The sequence below is a fragment of the Marmota flaviventris genome, chromosome 18 (assembly GCF_047511675.1).
Source record: "Marmota flaviventris isolate mMarFla1 chromosome 18, mMarFla1.hap1, whole genome shotgun sequence".
In the NCBI taxonomy this organism is placed as follows: Eukaryota; Metazoa; Chordata; class Mammalia; order Rodentia; family Sciuridae; genus Marmota; species Marmota flaviventris.
The window spans coordinates 50,426,238-50,451,746 of record NC_092515.1 but is presented as its reverse complement, the minus strand read 5'-3'; the positions used below and the strand labels follow the sequence as shown (position 1 = coordinate 50,451,746).

Here is a 25,509-nt window from a genome sequence, read left to right as displayed (position 1 = left end):
ACTTTATGTATATATGTGACTGCATGACCAATGTGATTCTGCAACATGTACACTCAGAAAAATGAGAAATTATATCCCATCTATGTATGATATATCAAAGTGCATAAATGCATTCTACTGTCATGTATAACTAATTAAAACGAATTTAAAAATTGATTTTTAAAAAGGGCTGGGGATGTGGCTCAGTGGGTAAGCTCCCATAGTTTAATACTCAATACCCACCCCCCATACCATACCAAATGTACCATACCAAATGGCAGATAATCAAAGAGAAACTTGCAACATAAACCTCCTCCCTGTATTTTTTTAATATTTTCTTTTTAATTGCCAAATCCCTCACCCATGCAACCCAAAATTAAAAAGAATTGCCCCAATTTATACCATAATTATCATTAACTTGGAATCTTTGGTTTCTGTGGCTTGTGCTTAAAATTTAGAAAGGCTTACTCCCCAACTTCTAAGACATAATCTCAAATTTCAGATAAGTTACACACATTCATAAAGGGGACCATTAGGCTACCAATAAAAATAAAATTATAGCTCTAACTTTATAATCATGGTATAGCAGATTTTTCTAAACAATGTTACTAAAATAAGCTTGTAAAAATTGTGTATACATACAGAAAAATTTGAAAACCAAAATTAAAATATAAAAATGGTTATCTTTGGATGATGGGACTGTAGAGGATTTTAATTTTGTTTTATTTTTGCAACCAAAAAGAAAAGTTAAGTTGGACTTGTTTTCTGATTCTTCTTTATCTAGTCTCATAAAATCACCAAGATTTAGTCTATTAGACCACAACAAATAATAGAAACTGGAAAGGAACCTAAAATTTATTGATCACCTACTAAGACTTTCATATGCATTATTTCTTTAACCTTTATTATTGTCCCCATTTTACAGATGAGAAAAAGAAGCAGCTAGTAAGTGACAGAGTCTACATTTGAGGCCAGACATACAGGATTCCACTGATTTTCTAGAAACACTTATTTTATTATATATGTACATTCATTCTTCCAAATACTTATTTGTTTTGTTGACTCTTTGGATTTGTTCAGGGTTTGGGGTTTTTTTTTTTCTTTTTTGTTTGTTTTTGCAGTACTGGGATCAAATCCAGATCCTCACACATGATAAGCAAACACTCTGCCACTTAGCTATCTTCCCAGCCCCCCAAAACTCATTTATTAAAAGATCTTTTCCTCTAGCTTTTGAGTTCTTTCATACACATTTGACAGGAGGCACCATTTGCTAAAAGTCATATAGGTAGTATGAGATAGGATTTAAAATTCACACCATTCTGCCTACCTGAAAAAAAAGAGATAATTATGGGATAATTAAAGATCCAGAGGAAAATTTATTGACCTCAATTAATAATATTCTGTAGGTCAAGAATCTTCATCTAAGTATTTCAAATTTGAGGGGACAGAAATAATTACATGTGTGTACACAGACACACATTTACACATTATTACAGTAGGCAGAGAAATATAGAATTTAATAAATGGAAGGAATTGTGAACAAGAAAGCTTCAGACCCACACAAAGATGGCTATGCTAAAATTCACACCCAGTCCTGATTCCCAGGCAAATGCTCAATTCAAGGACCAAGAAATTAATTCATTTTCTTCAGCATTTCAAGTCTCTGGTTAAGGTCTTCCAAGTCAACCTCTTCGGAATCATAAGGGTCGATGGACAGGCTTGCTTGAGGTTTTACATCAGGCAAATTAGACAGCATAAAGTTATGGAAACCAATCTTGGTTCTTGATTCTGGCTTTGAAGAAGTTTGGGGGCTGAGTCCTGGACCTATGTATTTCAATATATGTAATTAAAAGTCATAACAAGGCAGTCCTCCAGAAGAAAATCCCAGCCTCAAAGAAAGAGGCTACTATTGCATTGTGAAGAAATTAAGAATATACTCTTTCAAAATATGCTGAATTGGTCTATTGATTATTTCAAGTTGAAATCACATGTAGCTTCAAAGAGGACTATTTGGCCCATTTTTTCCTACACGCAGCAAGTCATAAAGATTTTCTTGGATGTCCTTCCCACTCCAAGCCACTAGACTCTGGTAACTGGGGCTTAGTGAACCTAAATAAATGCCTCTAAGTAACTCTTACCTTCCACTAGCTTTTATTTCCCACCCCATATACCTCTTAGTAATATCCCTAGAATTTACTACTCTCATCCAAAGATCCATTTGTCCTGTCATTCCTGCAAATTTATTTTCTTTGTCTAAAAAAGTATATAAGCATTATGCCTTGGCCACGTCATTGAACTTTACTCTCTAATGTGCAAAAGTAATAAATCTTGGGGCTGAAGTTGTAGCTCAGTGGAAGAGCTCTTGCCTAGCATGCGTGAGGCACTGGGTTTGATCCTCAGCACCACTTAAAAATAAATAAAGGCTTTGTGTCAATATACAATTAAAAATTATAAACAAATAATTCTTGTTGCTTTTATCTTATTAATCAGATCTTATGCTAATTCAGTTTCTAGACCCAGCCCAAAAACCCATCTAAGAACCTAGGGTTGGGAGAGGGGATCACTCCCTCTCCTACAATGGCTTTTGAGAATGCAGCATATGCTATGACTGGAAAACTTAACAATTCTCCCTTCATGCAACAGGTGGTATTGTTTATCATTTGCTGGCAATCTTCTTTAAGGTTCACTGGAGCTTTTAACAAAGGCACAATTTTCAAAATATGTGACAGGACGATCTCTTATAATATTGGTTCTTTGTGTTAAAGACTCCCGAAATCTGATGAAAGCAATGAATCCTTTCCCTTACATATCCAAAATTGTGCCTATCACTTAGTGGACCCTATGCCAAGAACCCCTGGTCTAATGCAAACAAAGTTATTCACATTAGAGGCCTTGCCACAGGAACTCTGTATACTTGCATTAGACCAAGTTCCCAGAAGTGAGGCCTCTAATGGGAGTAGTTTTATTTTCCTACTAATTTTTAGCTACTAATTTTTTTGGGGGGTGGGCACCAGGAATTGAACCCAAGGTCACTTGATCACTGAGCCACATTTCCAGTCCCAATTTGTATTTTATTTAGAGACAGGGTCTCACTGAGTTGCTTAGTGCCTCATCATTGCTAAGGCTGGCACTATAATCTCAGCTTCCCAAGCTGCTGGGATTATAGGCATGCAGCAACATGCCTGGTTTAGCTACTAATTTTTAAGTCGGAACATTGGAAGGTCTGTATCTCCTGAATTGTATCATGGATTTCAAAACACTATCCACATCCATGATGAAAACTGTTAGCTACTATAAAGGAACAACTGTACCCCTGGTAAATCACTAATATACTTCTCTCACCAGTGTAGACAGAGTCTTTTTTAAAAAAATATTTATTTTTTTTAGCTTTTTAGGTGGACACAATATCTTTATTTTGTTTTTATGTGGTGCTGAGAATCGAACCCAGTGCCTCACGCATGCTAGGCAAGCGAGCTACCTGAGCCACATCCCCAGCCCCCACAGTCTTATAATAATTGAAATAGGGTTGGAGTTGTGGCTCTGTGGCAGAGCACTTGCCTAGCATGTGTGAGGCACTGGGTTCAATTCTCAGCACCACATATAAATAAATAAATAAAGGTCCATTGACGACTAGAAAATTATTTTAAAAATAATTTTTCAAATATCTTCAGTGAATAGCAAGCAACTCCAACTTCTGCCAGCATTTTCTATACTTACTAAGAACCAGTGAGGGAAGCAAATCATTCTTCTTATAGTCATCATTCTGAAAGAAAAAAAAATCACTAGGAAGTGAATGGTTTGAGTTCCAAATGCATATGTTTTTCACACAGCAAATCTTCAATAAGTATTTCTTAAAATTAACTTGAAATTAACTAGTACAATCAAGCTTCCTTCTTGTTTAGGGTAAATTTTTTTCTCTTAATTAAAAAAAATAATTTATTGTCAACAAAGGTGATATATACAACAGGAAAAGAGGTGAAAGGGAGATTGGGGGTGAATGGAGCCCTCTGCAGGAATGGAGTGGGAAGAGGTAATGGAGGCCTCCTAGTGTAGAAGTCTAAACAAGTGGGGGAGGAGAGGTGTCCCCCGAGGTAGTGGGACTCAGTTCAAACCCCTCATGACCACCTCTGTGTAAGGCACTGTGCCAGGGGAGAATGGTGGGGAGCCAAGAGAGGGCGGGAGGAGGTGTAGGGGACAGAGGTGTGGGTCAGTAAAGGACTGGGGTAGGTGTTCTACACTGGCCAATGTCCTACCACACTACAGCCTCGGCCACCCTCTACCTTGGATCCGGCCTCAGACCCTGCCAGGAGCAGGCATCCTCCAGTGCTCTGAAGCAAGAGTGGATAGGCACTGCCCTACCCCCTCCCTCCTGCCCTGGCACCTGGTTTTAAAACTCTGGGTGGCTTAGCTAGGGTAAAATATTTTAATACCTATGGGCAGAAAGTCTTACGAATGACTAGGGGGTTTGCTTTTTCTGTCACCTGTGACCTTTTATAGGAACTAAGAAAATCTTTTATCTCTGGGCCTGAACATGCTATTTGTAAAAATTATTTAGTTTAATAAAATCAGAGAACTCTTCTTCCAAAAATAAATGGTGAGATAAAAAAGGAAGAATGGGAAGAAGGGTTATAGATTAAAGATTTAAAATATATATCAACCAAATACAATGTGTAGATCTTTTTTGATTTTAATTTGAATAAAATAACTGCACAAATTGTACTTGTGAGGGAGACTTAATATAGATTGAGCCTTATATGATATTAAGGAGTTATTTTCATTATACTGAACATAATGACACTGTTTTTTTTAAGAGAGAGAGAATTTTTTTTTTTAATTTTTTTTTTTTAGCTTTCGGCGGACACAACATCTTTGTTTATATGTGGTGCTAAGGATTGAACCCGGGCTGCATGCATGCCAGGCGAGCGCGCTACCGCTTGAGCCACATCCCCAGCCCAATGACACTGTTTTATATTATAAAAACAAAGAATATGTGTTAGAGCTACATATAGTCACGTTCACATGACAATGCTTCAGTCAAGAACTGACCACAACATTGTAGTACAAGGCATTACTCACATGTATGTGGTATAAACAAACCTCCTGCACTGACAGTTATATAAAAGTAGAGCACATACAATATGTACAGCACACAATACTTGATAATGAGTATAAATGACTATGTTATTAATTTACATATTTACTATATTTTTGTTATTTAAGTTCAGTATAAAACAATATTCTATGCTATGCTGGCAGCAGCCTCATATATCTTGAGTTTATTTATTTATTCTAATTTATTATACATGACAACAGAATGCATTTCAATTCATAGTACACATACAGAGCACATTTTCGTGTCTCTGGTTGTACACAAAGTAGAATCACACCATTTGTGTCTTCATACATGTACTTGGGGCAATGATGTCCATCTTATTCCACCGTCTTTCCTACCCCCTGCTTCCTCCCTTCCTCTCCTTCCCTTTTGTCCTATCTAAAGTTCCTCCATTCCTCTCATGCTCCACCCATTCCCATTATGGATCAGCATCCTTATATCAGAGAAAACATTCAGCATTTGGTTTTTTGGGATTGGCTTACTTCACTTAGCATAATATTCCCCAACTCCATCAATTTACCTGCAAATGCCATGATTTTATTCTCTTATAATGCTGAGTAATATTTCATTGTGTATATATAGAACAGTTTATTTATCCATTCATCTACTAAGGGCATCTAGGTTGGTTCCACAATTTAGCTATTATGAATTGTGCTGCTATAAACATTAATGTGACATCATTACTATAGTATGCTGTTTTTAAGTCCTTTGGGTATAAACTAAGGAGTGGGATAACTGGGTCAAATTTTGGTTTCATTCCAAGTTTTCCAAGGAATCTACTGTGTCTCTTAACTGAATCAAGAGGTCATGTCAAGGGCTGTGATTGTAGCTTACTGGTACAGCGCTTGCCTCACACATGTGAGGCACTGAGTTGGATCCTGAGCACCACATAAGGATAAATAAATAAAGGTATTGTGTCTATCTACAACTAAAAAATTATTTAAAAAAAAAAGAAGGCCATGTCAAAAGGCAGGGAATGATATTGGCCAAATTACATTGCTATATTCTGTGTACATATGTAATATGTAACAACAAATCCCATCATTATGTACAACTATAATGCACCAATAAAAATGTGGAAAAACATTTTTTAAATTAAAAAAAGAGGCCATGTTAAGTTATTGGCCTAAACCACCTAGGTTTCTGTAGCTACACTCCATGATGTTTGCACAACAATTAAATTGCCTAATGACATTTTTCAGAATGCATCCTGTCATTAAGCAACACATGACTACACCAAAATAACTACAGTTGAAATTTTATAATGTCTGAGATTTATAATGTCTGTCTCTTCTCCCATCCTTCTCTAAACAATGTTAGAAAAAGACAAAGGGACAAAATAAGACAAACAGAATGTCAAGAATGGTTGAAAATTAATGATGGTTACATGGCAATTGACTATATTATTCAAATTTTATATATACTTAAAATTGTCCATAATAAAGTTTGTTTATTTTTAAATCAGAGGACATATATTCCAAGAGTAGAAGATAAAAAATACACAAGGTGTAGTTTAGACAGATACTTTTAACAAGGAAAATCAGAGTTAGTTTATGTCTAAAATATAAAATCTTAGAGAAAGAACTTTGGAGTAAAAAATGCCTATAAGCGCCAGCGCTGAGGTGCATGCTCGGGAGGCTGGGACAGGAGGATGGTGAGTTCAAAGCCAGCCTCAGCAATGGTGAGGTGCTAAGCAACTCAATGAGACCCTGTCTCTAAATAAAATACAAAATAGGGCTGGGTATATGGCTCCACTGAGCGTCCCTGAGTTCAATCCCCGGTACTCAAAACAAACAAACAAACAAAAAAAGACTACAAGGTGAAAAAGAATAAAAGCATTTTTCTTTACATACTGCTGAATGAATAAAGAATAAAGAAAAGTAATGTCTATGGTTCTTTAGTTTTTACCTATTTGACCTCTCCAGATTTACGTATGCAAAGTTGTTGTTTAAGTTCACTATAAAACAATATTCTATGTTATGCTGGCAACAGTCTCATATATCTTGAGTTTATTGCGTCTCTTTTTTAAATTTATTTATTTATACATGACAACAGAATGCATTTCAATTCATAGTACACATATAGAACACTTTTTTAAATTATTTTCAACATGAAAGTAAATTGGTTTCACTATATATGAATTGAATATATCTAATCTGACCTAAATTTAAATCACTGTACATGAAGGATTTTCAAACGTGTTCAGCTTGTAAGAATGTTCTTTTCAGGGTAGCTGGGGCTGTAGCTCAGTGGTAGAGCACTTGCCTAGCATGTGTGAGGCACTGGGTTTGAGCCTTAGCACCACATAAAAATAAATAAATAAAAATAAAGATATTGTGACCATTCACAACTAAAATAAATAAATAAAGTGTTCTTTTCAGTGTATATTGTGGTATCATCCAGAGGTTGATAAGAGACAACAGCTTTCTTTACTCATGACTTCAGAATAAAAAAACACCAACATCAACTAAATGATTGTAAATACCTCTCTGGCCTTAAGATCATTTTGTTCTCCAAAAGGCCCAGCTAGAAGTATAGTTTAACACCCATGCAGTCCCATTTCAATTTCATTTTCCCTATCTGTACTGACCTGTCTTTCAGGAGGAAAGGACGGGAAACAAGGGCCTGGGGATGGCACATGTAGGGGCCCTGGTGCAGATATCTGCAAAGCCCCAGGTGGATCACCTGTTCTCACTGCAGTGCTATCTCCTCTGCCAAGGGCATCTTTCTTGACATCCTCTGTAAATCCAACAAGACCAGGTCCGCTGAGGCTTCAGCCTTAGACAAGAGGATAAGAATCCCATCAAGTTTGCAATTTATTATACACTTACTTATTTGCATACTTATTACATATTAAACACTCTTGGAAGTACTGGGAAGAAGTAATGCACAATGCAACAATGTTCCAGCCTGTATGAAGCTTATAGTCTAGTCAGTGACAGTTAAAAGAAAACTTAAGTTTTTCTGGTCGACTGTCTTCTTTTTTTTTTTTAATTTTTAAGTTTTATTTTATTGATTCTAATTTGTTACATTTGACAGCAGAATGTAATTAACTGTCTTCTTCTTTCTTCCAATGACTTTGTTTTGAGTACCAAAGAGGTCAGGCACTGTGGTACACCAATTAAGAGTAATATGCAGGGCTGGGGCTGTAGCTCAGTGGCAGGGCACTTGTTAGGCACTGGGTTTGATCCTTAGCCCCATATAAAAATAAACAAATAAAATAAAGGCTTTTTGTCCATTTTTAAAAAAATTTAATAAGAGTAATATGTAGGTCTGGCATTGTGACTCAGTGGCAGAGCACTTGCCTAGTACGCGTGAGGCACTGGGTTCAATCCTCAGTACCACATAAAAATAAATAAATAAAATAAAGGTATTGTGTCCATCTACAACTAAAAATATTTTTCAAAGAAGAGTAATAAGTAAATATGTATAGATATGTCTACAATAAAGTTTATTAAACTTGAGCAATGATAAATTCTGGATTTACTAGTTCACTTGACAAAGTCTCTTGACCACCTAATATAAGCCAGCAATAGTTGCTGGGGATGCAACAGTGAACAAAACAGACAAAAGTGCCCATCCTCATAGAGGTGACTTTCTGGTTGGGGAGACAAACAAGATCATTAAGTGAGTTACACAGTATGTCAGATAAGAAACAAGTATACTAGAGAAAAAATATAGAGAACTACAGAGGGAAGAGGTTGAGATTTTAGAGAATGTAGCTAGGAAGGATCTCACAGAGAAGAGAACATTTAAATACAGACTTGAAGCAAGTAGGGAGGGACCAGGTAGATATATAAAAAATACAGAGTACTGGAAGGAAGTACAAAGGTCCTGAGGTGGGAAAGTACCTTGTGTGTTTGAAGAAATGTAAGGAAGGAGGCCAGTGTGGCTGAGGCAGAGTAAACAAGGGAAGAGTAGAGAAAATGAGGCCAGAGAGACAAGAGACAGGAGGTGTACACAGCCTTGTCAGTCACGAGAAAGACATTCCATATTATTTTAAGTGAAATAAAAATCCACTGGAGGGCTTCAAAGGCAAAGGAGTGACCTGATCTGACTTAGATATAAAGATCTTTGATGCCATATTAAGTATCAGGAAACGCAGTTAAGAGACTATTATAATAATCTAAATAGGAGGAGATGATTGCTGATTAGACCAGAATACTGGCAGTGGAAATGGTGAGAAACGGTAACATTCTGAATATTGCTTGGAGGGTGGGGGTTTAGAAAAAGAAGAGACAAGAAAAATATCAAGCTTTTTGTCCCAGCATAGAATTACCATTAACTGTAGAATGAGTAGGGTGGTAGAGGGATAAGAGGCTTTTTGGACATGTTCAGTCTGAGATGCTTCTGAAACATCCAAGTATTTCAGATATTAAAACCGTAGGTGGATGGATATATGAACTGGAATTCATACGAGCCTAGAAGTCTTGGCTAATGGTATATAGAAATTCCCACCATAAAGAGATGTAGGGGCTAGGGATTGTGGCTCAGCGATAGAGTTCTTGCCTTGCACATGTGAAATCCTGGGTTTGATCCTCAGCACCACATAAAAATAAATAAGTGAAATAAAATTATTGTGTTCAACTACAACTAAAAAATAAATATTAAAAAAAAGAGATGCAGATTAAGGGACTGGGGCTGTAGCTCTGTGGTAGAGCACACTTGCCTAGCTTGTATGAGGCAATGGGTTCCATCCTTAGCACCACATAAAAATCAACAAATAAAATACAGGCATGCTGTCCAAACAACTACCAAAAAAATTTTTTAAAGAGATGCAGATTGAGCATCCCTAATCCAAAAAACCCCAAACCAAAACATTCTAAGTACCAACATGATACCATAAGTGGAAAATTCCACACCTTACCTCACTTGATGGGTCACAGTCAAAACACAGGCACACTAAAAATATTGTATAAAATTACACTCAAGGGGTTGATGTTATGGCTCAATGGTAGAGCACTCGCCTAGCACATGAAAGGCCCTGGGTTTGATCCTCAGCACTACATAAAAATAAATAAGTAAAATAAAAAGTTATAAAAAATATTGCATACTCTTTAAAAATAAAATAAAATTACATTCAAGCTATGTGTATAAGGTTTACATAAAACATAAATGAATTTCATGTTAGACTTGGGCCCCATTCTTAAAATATCTCATTAGGTACATGAAAATATTCCAAAACATCTGAAATGTGAAATATTTATGGTCCCAGTGTTTCAAATAAAAGATCCTCAATCTCTATTGAAAAACCACAAGGTTGGATGAAATCCTCTCTAGTGATTTTTTTTTTGGGGGTGGAGGTACTAGAAATTTAACCCAAGGATGCTTAACCACTGACCAATATCATCAGCCCTTTTTTTATATTTTATTTTGAGACAGGGTTTCACTGGTTTGCTTAGGACTTCACTAAATTGCTGAGGCTGGCTTTGAACTTGTGATTCTCTTGCCTCAGTCTCCCGAGATAGACTCTAGTGACATTTCATGTGGCTTTTGTTTCTTCAAAGTCTCTCTCTTTGTTTAAATTTTTACAACGTGCCATTTTTCAACAACAATTCTTTGGACAAGAAAGAAAAAAATAAAGAAGAGTTAAAGAGTTCCTATCAGCAGCAAAGCATCAGAAAAGATAAATATGCCCCTTAGTCACAATGTGGCACATTCCACATTAGCAATTTGAAGGCAGTGCAGTGGGAACACAGAGGATAGACAAGACCCCTTTGTTGCTTCATGTCCTCACTAACATAAGTTTGGCACCTGAGTATGAGACCATCTTTTTATAAAATCACAGGACACCACCTAACCAATCACTGGAAGCATTGGGAGAAATCCCTCTTAAGACAGTTCATGACCATCTTAGGGAGGATAGTCTACCCTCCATAACAATGATGATTATACAAGGCAAAACTTGAAAATCAGATGGGGTGGTGCATGCCTGTAATCTCAGCATTTGGGAGGTCCCCTTGAGCCCAGGAGTTTGAGACCATCCTGGATATCACAGACTCCATCTCAAAAAAAAAAAAAAAAAAAAAGAACAAAAACAACTAACTTGATTATATTTATTATGTGCTAGGTTTTACATTCCATTTAACTTCTTTATTTGTATGGGCCCATTTAATCACCTCAACAAATCTATGAGATGGGAACTATTATTATCCTCCTTTCTATAGTCCAAAGAACTGAGTCTTTGAGAGTTGCCTGAGGTCTCATGGTTAATAGATAGTGGACCTAGGATGTGAAAATGGCACATTTCACTACTGAAATAACACTCTTAAGACTACATGATACTGCTGTGTTCCTTTGCATCTTGTAGCCTTTATTCCAGGACCTTTTATTAAAATGTAAAATATGAGCCCAGCATGGTGGAACTCGCCTGTAATTCTAGCGATCCAGGAGGCTGAGGCAGGAGGATTGCAAGTTGGAGGCCAGCCCAGGCAATTTAGTGAGACTCTGTCTCAAAATAAAGGTTTTTTTTTTTTTTTTTTTTAAAGAATTGCAAAACTTTATTTTTAAAAATGCCTTCACTACAAATTTAAAAATCTAAAGAATTTTCTCCACCACAAGAACAGTACTTAAATGTGGACTGCAAAGAAAGTTCTTAATTTAAAACAATAATTTTTAAATATCCATAGGCATTTAGTCCAATCTCCAATAGGCACTGCAATTCTCAGGCAGCCAAAGTACCAGGATTGGTAAAGCGATCTCCCCATTTAGAATTTATAGCTTCATTCCTATACTTAAATAAGGAGGGATAAAATGTATATGATCCACTATCCCAATCTGTCACTCCTAGATGTGTCCCTGAAATTTTCACATTATGCAAACTTGAGTATTTCTTTCCCATTGATATTTTGGATTCATGACTATTACTCCTTTTTACTTTTTTTCCCATAAGAGATTGTAAACTTTCTTTGAATATAGTATAATATTGGTAAGCAACCAATGATATCTGTATTTACTGATTCATAAGTGTTTGAACTTTCAATGAGAATACCCCATGGGCGCACTTCAGCTTTGATCCCATAAGAAGAGAGAGGATAAAGGAACTCAAAGAAATCCAAGTCTTCCAGTTACAGTACAATCAGTTCCCGGATATAGGTCATATACCTAGAATTGCTGGTAGTTCAAATAAGGCCTTTGTTTAATTCTGACCTGCAGCCAGTATTCACTACAGGTTATAGCCACATCCTCAAAACTATGAATGGGGGCAGGGCTATAGCTCAGTGGCAGAGCACTTGCCTAGCATCTGTGAGGCACTGGGTTCAATCCTTAGCACTACATAAAAATAAACAAATAAAATAAAGGCATTTTGTCCTTCTACAACTGCAAAAAAAAGAAACCATAAGTGAACACAAAAAGCATGGAGAGCCCCATTACCACACCAACAATCTTCAGCACTTCAGATCTCACTTTGAGATTACCACACGAAACAGGAAATTCCAAATAAAAAGTTTTTAAAAAGGGGTTGTAGCTCAGTGGTACAACACCCCTGGGTTCAATCCCCAGTACCACCAAAAAGTAAAAACCGCAAAATATGTCCAGGACAAAGTTGTGATCTTAAGAACTAAGAAATGTTTGACATACTCCTTGATCTAACACCTTAAGTACCTTGATTTTTGTTTTCTCTTCTGTTGTTAACAATATATATCAATATATATGGGTCTATTAGGAATGATATGTGGGCACAGAAAAAGTTCAAATTTTACCTGCTTTACAATTTTTCCAGTAACTCTGGAAACCACATCTCTATAAGTAGAAAAAACTCTTCTGAAGCACAATAAAAATCTCAACCTCAAATCTTTTCTCTTTCTGTCTGTCCCTGTTTCTGTCTCTGTCTCCTAGGCTCAGGATTAAGCCCAGGGTCTTGTACACTCCAGACAAGCACTGTACCATTCAACTAATCCCCAGCCCCCAATTTTCCTTTTTTTTTTTTTTTTATAATGGGGATTGAACCAGGGATGCTTTACATCTCCAGCCCTTTCTATTTTATATTTTGAGACAGGGTCTTGCTAAATTGCTGAGGGCCTCGCTAAGTTGCTAACACTGGCTTTGAACTTGCTGTCTTCCTACCTCAGCCTCCCAAACTGCTATTATTACAGGTATGTCCTACCATGCCCGGCTACTTTTCCCTTTTTTAAAGAGAGGGAGAGAGAGAGAGAGAATTTTAATATTTATTTTTTAGTTTTTTCGGCGGACACAAGTTCGTTGTTTGTATGTGGTGCTGAGGATCGAACCTGTGCTGCACGCATGCCAGGAGAGAGAGCTACCGCTTGAGCCATATCCCCAGCCTGTATTTTTCCCTTTTTGAAAGTACTCACCATAACGCTTGTCTTGGATGTATAGGGCACATTATAGTTCTTAGCAATTTCTACCAGGTACTGTTCCACTAGAACCTGGGGTAGAGTGTTCACATTTAATTTACACATTAGCTGCAAAATAAAAAGCACAACAAATTTACTTACACCCAAACTTATAAAATACAAAACAAAGAGATTAGGTGGTCTTTAAACTCCAAATCACTTTTTTCCCCATCTTTCTATTCTGTTGTCTAAGAGGTATAATTTTTAAAATTTTTTTTGTAGTTGTAGATGGACAGAATGTCTTTATTTTATTTGTTTATTTTTATGTAGTACTAAGGATTGAACCCAGTGCCTCATAGATGCTAGGCAAGTGCTCTGCCACTGAGCCACAGTCCCAACCCTAAGAGGTATATTTTTTAAGATGTATAATGTAGCCCCAAGAAGGGGTCCAACTTGTGAATGTATTATAGGACAGTGCTATCTTAGAGTTAAGGAATGTCAAACCAAACAAAGTTAAGAGGAAGAAAGTAAACCTAAGAAAAAAAATATTTGAGCTGGGCGTGGTGGCACACATCTGTAATCACAGCAACTTGGGAGGCTGAGGCAAGAGGATTACAAATTTGAAGGAAGCCTCAGCAATTTAGTGAGGTCCTAAGCAACTTAGAGAGACCCTGTTTCAAAATTTAAAAAAATAAAAAGGGTTGGTTTGTAGCTCAGTGATTAACTGTCCCTAGATTCAATTCCTGGTATCAAAAAAAAAATCAAGAATTCTGATTCTATGATAAGTATTTGAACTTTATTAGGGGTGATAAATGAATATATTTAACAACCAATAATAGACACTCTGAATAATGAAAATATCCACCAGCCTGAAACAAATGTAGTGGCCAGATCTCTGTAATCCAGCTGAAATGTCAGTCTTTAATTACTTATATGTGATCATCTGCTTAAAAGTTGAAATTTCTAATTTTCATTAGCTTCCTTCCAATTGGTAGGCCAGTTACACATAGGAAAATGTATGCTTTCTTAAAAAAGAAATCAATTCATGTTTTTTGGTGTTAGCTTTTTTCTTTTTAAATAAAGATCTGATTTTAATTCTCTAGTCTTAAGACTTACCCAAATTGTTATGCCTCTAAAGCAAAATTCATTTGTCTACATCTTTTAGTCTGCACAAAATTACATGCTTTTGAGTTTTCTCAGTTTCCTTAGATTCCTGGGATTAGAGAAGTGTGTGTCTCTGACTGGGTGCAGTGGTACATGCTTGTAATCCCAGTGATTTAGGAGGCTAAGTTAGAAGGATTCCAAATTCAAGACCAGCCTCCAAAACTTGGCGAGATCCTATCTCAGAATAAAAATAAAAAGGGCTGGGGATATGGTTCCATTGTTAAACACCTCTGGGTTCAATTCCCAGTAGCAATGAATAAATAAATAAATAAGACAATAGAAAAGTGTGCATCTCTAGAAATGATACTACCTGAGAGTTGACAGTTCCAATTTCATTTGTTTGACAGAGTTGACCATACTTTTGGCTGTATTTTGCACACAGCTGATTAGATACCTGCAGAATACCAATACCAAGAAAGAAAGGCAAAGTTCATGAAGTTATGGAAAATTTGCTTGAGATAAAGAACAATCTAAGAAAGCAAAAATCACTTCCATGTTACCTTTTGGAATTATGTTCTTTAAGCATCAAAACAACAATAACAAATGCTTTGTTTTTAAGTAGGCTGATAAATGTAAAAGTTAAAACCACTAATTCTAAACATTCATCAAGTATAACCCTCCTCCCCAAAAGAAACCCACTTTTTTTGTGTGCATGTGTGGATATCGGGGATTGAACTCAGGGGCTCTCAACTACTGTGCCACATCCCCAGCCCTATTTTGTATTTTATTGAGAGACAGGGTCTCACCGAGTTGCTTAGTGCCTTGCTTTTGCTCAGACTGGCTTTGAACTCGTGATCCTCCTGCCTCAGCCTCCCCAGCCACTGAGATTACAGGCATGCACCACCGTGCCCAGCAAGAAATCCACTTTTAAGTTAATTTTGATTTACTTAAGGCCTGTACATTTTCTTCTACCATTCTACCATTCTTCAAGCATTTGCTTTTCATTTAAAGATTAAGAAAAAAATCTCTCTCTTTTTTTTTTTGGTCATCCCTTAAGAGAAGAAAGGATTTTCCAAATAATCCCACAATTCAAACAAGTGACAACAGTGATACTCAAACCTATAATCATGACACAGGTAACTGAAACTGGTCAAACTTACTGTTTTCAGCTCAGGTACTTCTGACTGCAGTCTGGGAGCTGCCCAGATTAGTGTAGATATGTATTCAGCCAGACCAGAATCTAGTTCCCTAAGGAAATCACAAAATTGTAAAACTCAGAGCTTCCTGTTTTCCTCTTTTTCCTACTTCTAATGTTCACAATATGATGGTAAATAAATTATTTTTTAAAACTAAAATTGGAATATAAACCTATATGTAAATATATATGTAAATACACACACGGGTATGTTTATACATAAAGTAACATATACATATATTTATGTAGACAAAAGGAAAGATATCACAATTTTTTTGTGTGTGTGTATGTGTGTGTGGCAGTGTTGGGGATTGTGCATGCTAGACAAGCACTCTACTACTGAGCTACATCCCCACACCAAGATATCTCAATTCTTATCTCAAGATTTGGAGATAGCATGATTATTTTGCCCTGAAAGGTAGTAACACTGCTGAATACACCTGCTAGTAGGGAACAAAGTATATATAATGGAGCTGCTAGAAGAAGTTCCTATGTGCCCAATTTGCTATAGTCTATTTGATGATTCTCAAACATTACAGAAATTACTTCACTTGCACAATTTATGCAAAATATGCTCAGAAGGTATCTTATAGGGGATTGTGCAGGATTTGTTGCAGAGACCATCTCCATTCAAATGTCCTGGGTTTCTTAAAGAAACATCAGCTATTGGAGTCAAGGTCAAGGTCTCTTGACTCTTGGGTTAATTACTCCCTGAAGGGTACTATGGAAAAATATAACAAGATCAAAATCTCTCCCAAAATGCTAGTGTGCAAAGGGCACGTGGGGTGGCCTTTCAACATTTTTTGCCTGACTAATGGGCAGCTGATTTGTGGTTGCTACTCCAGATGATCACACCAACCATGTTTCCCAATGATACCTGGGCTCAGGAAAGGGATGCCTTAGAGTCACTCTTTCCAAAGCTTTGAAACCTAACTTCAGAGAGAGTCTCTTTCCTACTTGCATACTTGCAAGAGAAAATCCCCATTGACTAAAAGATTCAGATAAAGTAAAGGAGTGTTTTTGAAAAGTTACAACACTACCGGGCATGATAGCACATGCCTGTAGTCCCAGCAACTTGACAGGGGGAGGCAGGAGGATCATAAATTTGGGGATGGCCTCAGCAATTTAGCAAGACCCTGTCTCAAAATAAAAAATTAAAAGGGCTGGTAATGTAGCTCTGGAGTAAAGCACTCCTGGGTTCAATCCCAAGCACAGGGGAAAAAAAGATACAGTACAGAACACATTGGATCAAAAGAAGAATGAAATCCCATTTGACTTTAAGATCATGAGATTATGAAACTTGCAATTATGCAAGCCTCTGACCCAGGGATGATCCACATGTCATCTTGCAAGAGCAACAAATGGCATTTAGAATTGCTGAGGCCTTTGGGGTTTTTTGTTTGTTTGTTTGTTCAGTTTTTTGGTGGTACTAGGTTTTGGATACTCAAGGCAAGTGCCCTGCCACTGAGCTACATCCCAGACTTTTATTTTATGAAATAGGGTTTTCACTAAGTTGTAGAGCTGATCTCAAACTTGGAATCCTCAACTTCAGTGTCAGCCTCAGACTCCCAAAACAGCTGGGATTACAGTGTGTGCCACTATACCCAGATTCCAGCTCTTCTTAAATTTTATTTTGAGACAGGATCTCTCTAAATTGTCCTGGCTGTTCATTGAACTTGGTGATCATCCTGCCTCAGCTTTCTGAGTCTCTGATTACAGACATGAGCTACTGAGCCCAGATTGCTGAGGCTTTTAAAGATGGTTCAGAGCATATGATTTTCTGCAACAAATGTAGGAATTTAGGGAGAAAAACCAAAGCAACCCAAGATTTCACTCATATGAAATCTAAAAAAGTTGATCGCATGAGAGTGGAAAGGTGGTTACCAGAGGCTGGGAAGAGTAGGAAGGAGGGAGGGTTGGGGAAAAGTGGACCAATGTGTACTAAGTGATAGTTACATAGGAGTAAGAAGTTCTGACGTGGGGCTGGGGTTGCGGCTCAGTGGTAGAGTACTTGCCTGATGTGTGTGAGGCACAGGGTTCAATTCTCAGCACCACATTAAAAAAATAAATAAGTAAAGGTATCGTGTCTATCTACAACAATAAAAAAATTAAAAAGAAGTCCTGATATGCTGCTGCATAGTACAGTAACTATAGATAACAGTATGTACTATATATTTCAAAAATCTAGAAGACAGAATTTTGAATGTTTTCACTCTAAAGAAATGGTAGGGCTGGGGTTGTGGCTCAGTGGTAGAGTGCTTGCCTAGCATGTGTGAGGCACTTGGTTTGATCCTTAGCACTACATATATAAATTAAATAAAGGTATTATGTTCATCTACAACTAAAAATATTTTAAAAAATAAATGGTAAGTGGCCAGGTGCAGTGACACATACCTGTAATTTCCCCTACTCAAGAGGCTGAGGCAGGAGGATCTTAAGTTTGAGGCTGACCTCAGAAATTTAGTGAGATCCTGTCTCAAAATAAAAAATAGGGTTGAGGTTGTAGCTTAGTAGTGGAATGCCCCTGGGTAAAAAAGAATGAAAGCAAGAAATAGTAACTGTTTGAAGTTATAGATATAGTTGTATATACTATCAAAACATCACAAAGTACCTCATAAATATGTACAATTTTTATATTTTCATAGATCGATTAGAAAATTAAAAGAACTTCTTTTTTAAACCCCTGGGAATTAAATCGAGGGCCTTGTACATGCTAGGCAAGCTCTCTATCACTCATGTATATCCCTAGTCCTTCAATAAAGACCTTTGATACCCATCAGTAGAAGGACATAAAACTTATTGTATATAAATGTTCTTTGCCTTTTTTGTAACAATCCAGCTTCTAGACCACCTTGTTTTCTTAGATCCTACTGTATTTCTTGACTGGTCTTTATTTAATGAATTTGTAAAATGGAAAGACCATCTTTCAAACTTCACTTCCTATCTTAACTAAAGCAGCCAACTTTGGAAAACAATCCGTTTTTACTGTGAACAGATGACAGATGGGTTTTTCATTTTCAGTGAAAGATTTAAGAATTGTACATGAGTGCTACTGAACAATATGGCAGAATTTGTATGCACATGTAAAATACTACAAAGGTAGTCTATGGTAAATGCTAAAAAATTTTTAACTGAAATTGGAATATAACCATATATATACATATACATACACGTATGTTTATATGCACAGTTACTCAGAGATACTTATATAGACTGAAAGGAGATAGTAAAATTCTTATCTCCAGATTTAATGATTATGGATTTTTTTCTGATTATATTTTCTGACTCTATCATAACTTTACATTATACCTTTACAGCTCAGAGGAAAAACATAACTATTTGTGTTTTTTTTTTTTTAATGGCTCTTTGGACTAAAATATCTTCTTCTCATCGAGCAGAGGTAGTTCTTCCTGTGAAAGTTAGAGACAGCCAGGTGTGGTGGTGCACCTATAATCCCAGTGACTAGAAGGCTGAGGCAAAAGGATCACAAGTTCCAGGTCAGCCTCAACAACTTAGCAAGACCCTGTCTCAAAATAAAACATAAAAAGGGCTGGGGATGTGACAGGCTCAATGGTTAAGCACCCTGGGTCCAATCCCCAGTACAAAAAGAGAGAGAGAGAGAGAGAGACAGAGACAGAGTTCTTCAATGGTCCCAACAAGCTAGAATCCACACTCTCCCTTACCAAGTACAAAGAATGGCTTGTCATGTCACTCTTTTGAGTCTATGAAATGATGCACTCACTTTGTGGCCTGAATCAAGCTAAACCGAGCCAGTAGCAGGTCACAGTACAGTTCCAGAACCTCTAGGGCCTCCACAAGGTAGTCTTCCTGGATAATGTGCTCCACACGGATCCGGGCTCTCTCATCCTTCCCAGTGGCCATGTGGTCTGCAACCTCCTTCCTTGCTCTCTGAGTCTGTTCAACTGCAGCATGAAGCACATATAGAAAAATGAATGTGTGACAGGCACAGTGGCGCACTCCTGTAATCCTAGGGCTCTGGGGGCTGAGACAGGAGAATTGCAAGTTCAAAGCAAGCCTCAGCAATGCAAGGCAGGCACTAAGCAACTCAGTGAGACCCTGTCTCTAAATAAAATACAAAATAGGGCTGGGGATATGGCTCAGTGGTCAAGTGCCCCTGAGTTCGATCCCCGATACCAAAAAAAAAAATAAATAAAAAATAAAGTGTGGCTGGGGATGTCACTTAGTGGTAAAATGTCTACCAGCATGTGAGAGGCCCTGGATTGATCCCTAGCACCACAAAGGAAAAAAAAAAAAATGAATCTGTAAAAAGAATAAAAAAAGAATTTTACACAATAGAGTAAAACAATGGTTTCATAAAAACAAATGCAGGTGGTAAATTATGTGTTTCAAACTAGATGTGGAGGGTCTTCAAAATCCCACTCCCAGATCAACAGCATTTGCATCACCTGGGAGCTTGTCAGAAATGCAAATTATTGGGCCCCACCCCAGAAATGCTGACTCAAAACTCCGGAATTAGAGTTGTAATAAGCCCTCCATGGGATTCTGACAACTGTTAAAAGGTTGAGAACCCCACTTTATGCTGTGACTTGATAGGTGGCCTTTATTTTCTCCTCTTAGGTTACCTTTATTTTATAAAATATTCCAAAGTGAAAATTTATAATTTTTGTAATAAAAAGATTAGTTATTTTTAAAAGGAGAATGGGGGTTAGGAGTGCTGCTCAGTAGTAAAGCACTTACTTAACCACCCTCATCCCCAAATGCATGTGGTGTTTTACATTTGGAAATGTTTTCATATAAACATTTCTATTTGATCCCAGTAACACCTGTGTGAGATTTGCATTGTTATTTGAATTTTAAAGTTGAGAAAATTGAGACTCTGAGGGGTTACATGGCTTGCCCATGGTCAAGTGATTAGGAATAGTTAGTTCAACTGGAACTCAAGGCCAAATCTTCAGTGTGCAAATTGCTATGCTTTTTACATTATTTCACAGGATGAACAAGAGGTTGTTTTGGAAAGGTAACAAATGTAACCTGTCCCAGGCCAATCTACTGGGGGCAATAAAGGCTTACTCACTATCTTGTGTTATCAACTGATAACTGAGTTTCAAGAAAGCATTTCCACAAAGCCAAGAAAATCTCCAAGTCTCCGAATTATATACTCCGTCTGCCATACCCTAAAGATGATGCTCACCATCAAATCATGATTAGATAGAGTTGCTCTCACTGCAAAACATGTTGACATAAACCACATTGAATCTGAAATAAACACAAAGCTCAGTGCTTGGAAAGGAAATAGCCAAGTCCAAAGTAGACAAATGTTTTCCTTAGACATCTCAGGGGAAAAAATCATAACAGAATTGGACTTGTTTCCTACAAATGATGTTAAACCAACTCTAATACCAGCAAAAAAAATTTTTTTAGTTATAGATGGACACAATACCTTTATTTTATTTATTTGTTTTTATGTGGTACTGAGTGCATTATGAGGCTAGGCAAGAGTTCTATCACTGAGCTACAACCCCAGCCCTCAGCAAAAAATTTATTGTGTGCCTTCATAATATTCTGTGATACACAAAGAACCCTGGAGAGATATAGAATGTCATGATTTTTGTCTCATTTCAAGAAGGAATAAATTTAGGTAAGACAGGGCTAATTTGTTCTAACTTAACTCACTCTTGTGCTCCATATTTAAATTTATTCATTTGCAAAAAGAAGATAAATATTTATATCTGAGCAATAATATGCATCACTGGATTGTTAGGGTCAAATAAAAGAACACAAATTCATGCTTTTGGAAATTATAAGTGCTGTGCACACCATCATTGTCATCCTCACTATTCAAAATAATGGGTACCACTGGGTTTGCCATAATTTGTTTTGGATAATTTCCTAGGACTCTGTTACCAAAATTGTGCCCCCAAACACTTGCAAGATCTTGTTAGAGAATGCTCAAAAATCAAATTGGAAGTTTGAGTAACAGCTACCTTCCCACTAATACATAATGGTATTTTAATATAACTATTTACTAAGCACTCAGAGAACTGCATTATGTACAATACTTATTTCATGTGAACACTTCTTATAATTGACAGGTGTCAGTTTTTCAGTTAGTTGAGGAGTAATGGCTCATGTAACCCATGGGAATAAAGAAATAGTGGGGAAAAGAAAAAAAATCAGTTAGACTTTAAGAAAGAAGATAGAACTTGTTTACATCATCCCTGCTTCTGGGTATAGCACTACTTGGGTCTGTCAACTGGGAGAAGGAACAGCATTTTTTGTGTGTTTGAAGAAAGATAAAGAAGCCTTTCCAGAAAAATTTGCCCAGAGGGATCAAACTTAATGGCTACTCTACTTTTAAAAAGAATGATTAAAGAGGGCTGGGGATATAGCTCAGTTGGTAGAGTGCTTGCCTCTACATGCATAAGACCCTGGGTTCTGATCCCCAACACCACAAAAGAAAAAGGAGTGGAAATTGTTGGGTTGGGGTTGCAGCTCAGTGGTATCGCACTTGCCTAGCATGTATGAGGCTCGGGGTTCAATTCTCAACACCATATATGAAAGCAAATAGATTAAATAAAGGTCCATCAACAACTAAAAAAAAAGACTAATTAAATGTCTCTGTCTTGGTGGCAACCTGCCAGAAACTTGGAGATATCTTTTTACTTTTTAAACCTGTGGAAACTTTTAAAAATAATTCACACATTGTAAGAAATAATTCGGAGACACCTAGGGTACCCTTGTACTCAGGTTTCCCCAAGGGTAACATCTTGTAAAAGTGTAGTTCACTACTAACCTGGATATTGGTGTTGATATAGTCAAGATACAGAATGTGTTCAAAAACTTATTTTTAATACATTTATTTTGTTTTATTTTTATTTTTATGTGGTACTGAAGATCGAACCCAATGCCTCATGTGTACGAAGTAAGTGCTGTCACTGAGCTATAGCCCCAGCCCTAGAAACTTTTTAAATATATTGATCACCATAGTAAACACGATCACATTTCCAGTAGTCAGAAACTCTCCTTTAAATCCCCAAACTGCTAAATGAGATCTTAGAAAATAAATCAACTTGAGGGTTTCACCAGGATCTAAGAGCCCGCATGCGGTGTTGCCTTGAGTGTTTACTTACTTTTCTTTTTTTTCAGGAGTTTTAAGCGATTGATAACCAGATGCAAGTTAACCCGGAGGCGATCAGCTTTGAAGGTAGAGCTGAACATTATTTCACCACAAGAGGAAGCAGTTCACAAGCCACCTCAATGAGCAAGCTTCCAAAAGAAAGAGAAAGTTATGAGTATTATGAGGGACTCATTCCAGTTTTCTGGCACCCACTTCAATAATACCCACATAAGAAATTTCTGGTAGCTCAGCAATGGCCTGAATGTACTTGCTTCTCTGTGGACCTTTCCTCAAAATGACTTGTGTAATTCAAATAAGGGTTAGGTTTCCTTCAACTTATTCAAATTGTTTTTACAACCACCTTTTAGAATTCTGCAAGGAGTTTTTAACAAAAATAGAAGTCTTTGGCAAATGTCTGAGGAAAGTAGACCAGAGAGGGAGACACTTCCCATTCCCTGCAAAGGACATATCAGTCCACAAAGGAATAAAGTATAAGGCCTCCTTTAAATAAAACATTCATGAACTTGTAAGGGAATTCCTCCATGGAATTGGAGAGGTCACTAACATTAAACGCATGTGGAAACAAGGACACAGAATTAGAGAAGTAGAAAAGACAGAAACTTGAAAATTGAATATTTCAATTGGACATTTAGAAAAGGTTTTGAAACATAATCAAATACCAGGCATCAATACATTTTTGGGAAAGCTAAACCCACTAAGTGTTTTATGATTTCAATGTATGCTTGGGATTAGTTTTTTTTTTTTTTTTTGTCTTTGGCAGAAAAGGATGGAAGTTCCTTTCCTTAAATACCACTTTACATGCTGAAGCATACATGCAGGGAGGTAAGACAGTATGAGAAAGGTGATCTAAGCCACCTACTTTTGTGATGACACACATTTTCACAAGTTACAGCACTCTTCTCTCATTTGATGTCAGATCAAGTTGGGATAGTTGTCTGTGCTTACTCTTTATTACAGTTCTAGAAAAATCATCAGTGAGGAATTAGGCAGCTCTCCTACCTGCTTAGGAAGAAGAATAACCAGCATAGCAAGATTTTGCTATTGCTGTTGTTTTCCTTCCACTAGAGAAAATCAAGCTCTCCCATCACAAAAATTCTGTCTGCACACAACAAAGGAATTCGATAGGCATCCAGGGAATGGAAAGTGGATAAAACAAAATTCTAGCCGGGCACAGTGGCACACGCCTGTAATCCCAGCGGCTTGGGAGACTAAGGCAGGAGGATCGTGAGTTCAAAGCTAGTCTCAGTAATGTGTGAGGGTGCTAAGCAAGTCAGTAAGACCCTGTCTCTAAATAAACTACAAAATAAGGCTGGTGATGTTGCTCAATGGTTAGTTCCCCTGAGTTCAATCCCCAATACTCCCCCCCCAAATAAAATAAAAAATAAACTGTATTAGTTTACTTATCATTAATATTCCTGTTAAACTGTTCCTATAGAAGTTCCTACCGTCAAGATGTACCACCAAACAAATGAGGATTGCTGGAAGAGTTCTGGAATAGGATACAGACAGCAGAGATGAGACCCACCCTTTAGGGACTGGCACACCAAAACAGGAAATCAATTGTGTTTCACCAATCAGAATGTCCTGTTTTTAAAACAGACATGCCTTGGCATTACATCATTGTGTTAATGGCTGGTAGCCAAAAAACTTTTTTTGTTTGAATCTACCTGTGCCTGCTCTTTTAATTTGTACAAAAACCAGCTCTCTGAGTGTGTATGTTGATCTAGGAGAAGATGGCTGTCCTTGAATACACCTGAATTGTTGGAGGGTTTCTATCTTGGCAGTTTTAATGTCAGTTTAGTGAGCTAAGCAATGAACTAGAAACCAGGATGCCAGTTAGAGCTAGAATGGGTTCACTGAGTGACCACAGGACTTCCTTCTTGGCCAAACTGAGAAAGAGACTGCCATAAATAATATTAATATTCATAAAACAAAGCCCTCTGCTGACTGAGATGACCGTGGTAGCCTTGCTGTTTTACCCAGTGGTTGTGTGTGTGTGTGCTGCTTCATAAATTTGAAGATTCTTTGTGTCCACCCATATGAGAAAATATCAAAATTAATGTCTAAGAATTCCCTAGAAAGAAACTTACAAATCAAACTGTATTTGTATTTTTACTTATTATTTTTTGTAGTGCTGGGGATTGAACCCATGGTCTGTGTGCATGCTTGTCATGTATTCTACCACTTAGCTACACCCTCAGCCCAATTTTTATATTTCCAAGATAACATTCTCATAAAAATTCAAGCAGTAATATAAGTTACTTTTTTTTTTTTGGCGGGGTTGTGGGGTGGGTACCAGGGATTGAACTCGGAGGCACTCAATCACTGAGCCACATCCCCAACCCTAATTTGTATTTTATTGAGACAAAAGAGTCTCACTGAGTTGCTTAGTACCTCGCTTTGAACTCCCGATCCTCCTGCCTCATCCTCTCTAGCCGCTGGCATTACGGCGAAACGTCCAATTCTACTTTTATCCCCAAAGATAATCAATATTTACTAGTTATGTATCCTTTTTCCTGTACAGGTACATGAATATAAGCGTTGTATAAGATGTTGTATCTTTTAACATTAAATGCAATATCATACTGTGTATACTTGCTTATTTTTTTCATGTAGCAAAATGTCTGAAGAGTTCTTCTATTTCATCCCACTCATTTGAGTAGTAGAAACACGGACCTAAAGTGCTAAAATTACTTTCCTA

General features: G+C 37.1%; 1 protein-coding gene and 1 pseudogene across 3 annotated transcripts; one reads left to right on the top strand and one right to left on the bottom strand.

The window, feature by feature from the left end:
* Positions 1 to 933: 933 nt before the first annotated feature.
* LOC114090922 (IST1 homolog) lies at positions 934 to 24,327 on the bottom strand. 3 transcript variants are annotated; one of them, XR_011705217.1, is made up of 9 exons: positions 24,254 to 24,327; positions 22,801 to 22,936; positions 19,431 to 19,611; positions 15,654 to 15,741; positions 14,864 to 14,947; positions 13,408 to 13,518; positions 7,778 to 7,870; positions 3,697 to 3,742; positions 1,768 to 1,803 (listed from the first exon to the last, which is right to left on the bottom strand). XR_011705217.1 is itself a non-coding variant. In XM_027933270.2 (8 exons), exons 2-8 carry the CDS (start codon positions 22,886 to 22,888, stop codon positions 1,613 to 1,615), a joined length of 789 nt encoding a protein of 262 aa, XP_027789071.1. In that variant the 5' UTR covers positions 22,889 to 22,936; positions 24,254 to 24,327; the 3' UTR covers positions 934 to 1,612. The 3 variants fall into 3 exon arrangements, 2 of the variants coding, with proteins under 2 accessions (XP_027789071.1, XP_071460270.1); XM_027933270.2 differs by lacking the exon at positions 7,778 to 7,870 and having other exon boundaries at positions 934 to 1,803; XM_071604169.1 differs by lacking the exons at positions 1,768 to 1,803; positions 3,697 to 3,742 and having other exon boundaries at positions 7,711 to 7,870.
* Positions 16,156 to 16,693, top strand: LOC139702756 (E3 ubiquitin-protein ligase TRIM13-like; annotated as a pseudogene).
* Positions 24,328 to 25,509: the final 1,182 nt, after the last annotated feature.

Bases quoted from the DNA above. Each gene is read 5' to 3' on its own strand.
- LOC114090922 (XM_027933270.2), bottom strand. From the start codon at position 22,888: ATGTTCAGCTCTACCTTCAAAGCTGATCGCCTCCGGGTTAACTTGCAT. The intron at 15,742-19,430 runs GTGAGTGCATCA...TGATTTCCTTAG, and splicing joins AGCTTGATTCAGGCCACAAA to GGAACTAGATTCTGGTCTGG. The intron at 3,743-13,407 runs GTGAGTACTTTC...TTTTTCTTTCAG, and splicing joins CATCCAAGACAAGCGTTATG to AATGATGACTATAAGAAGAA.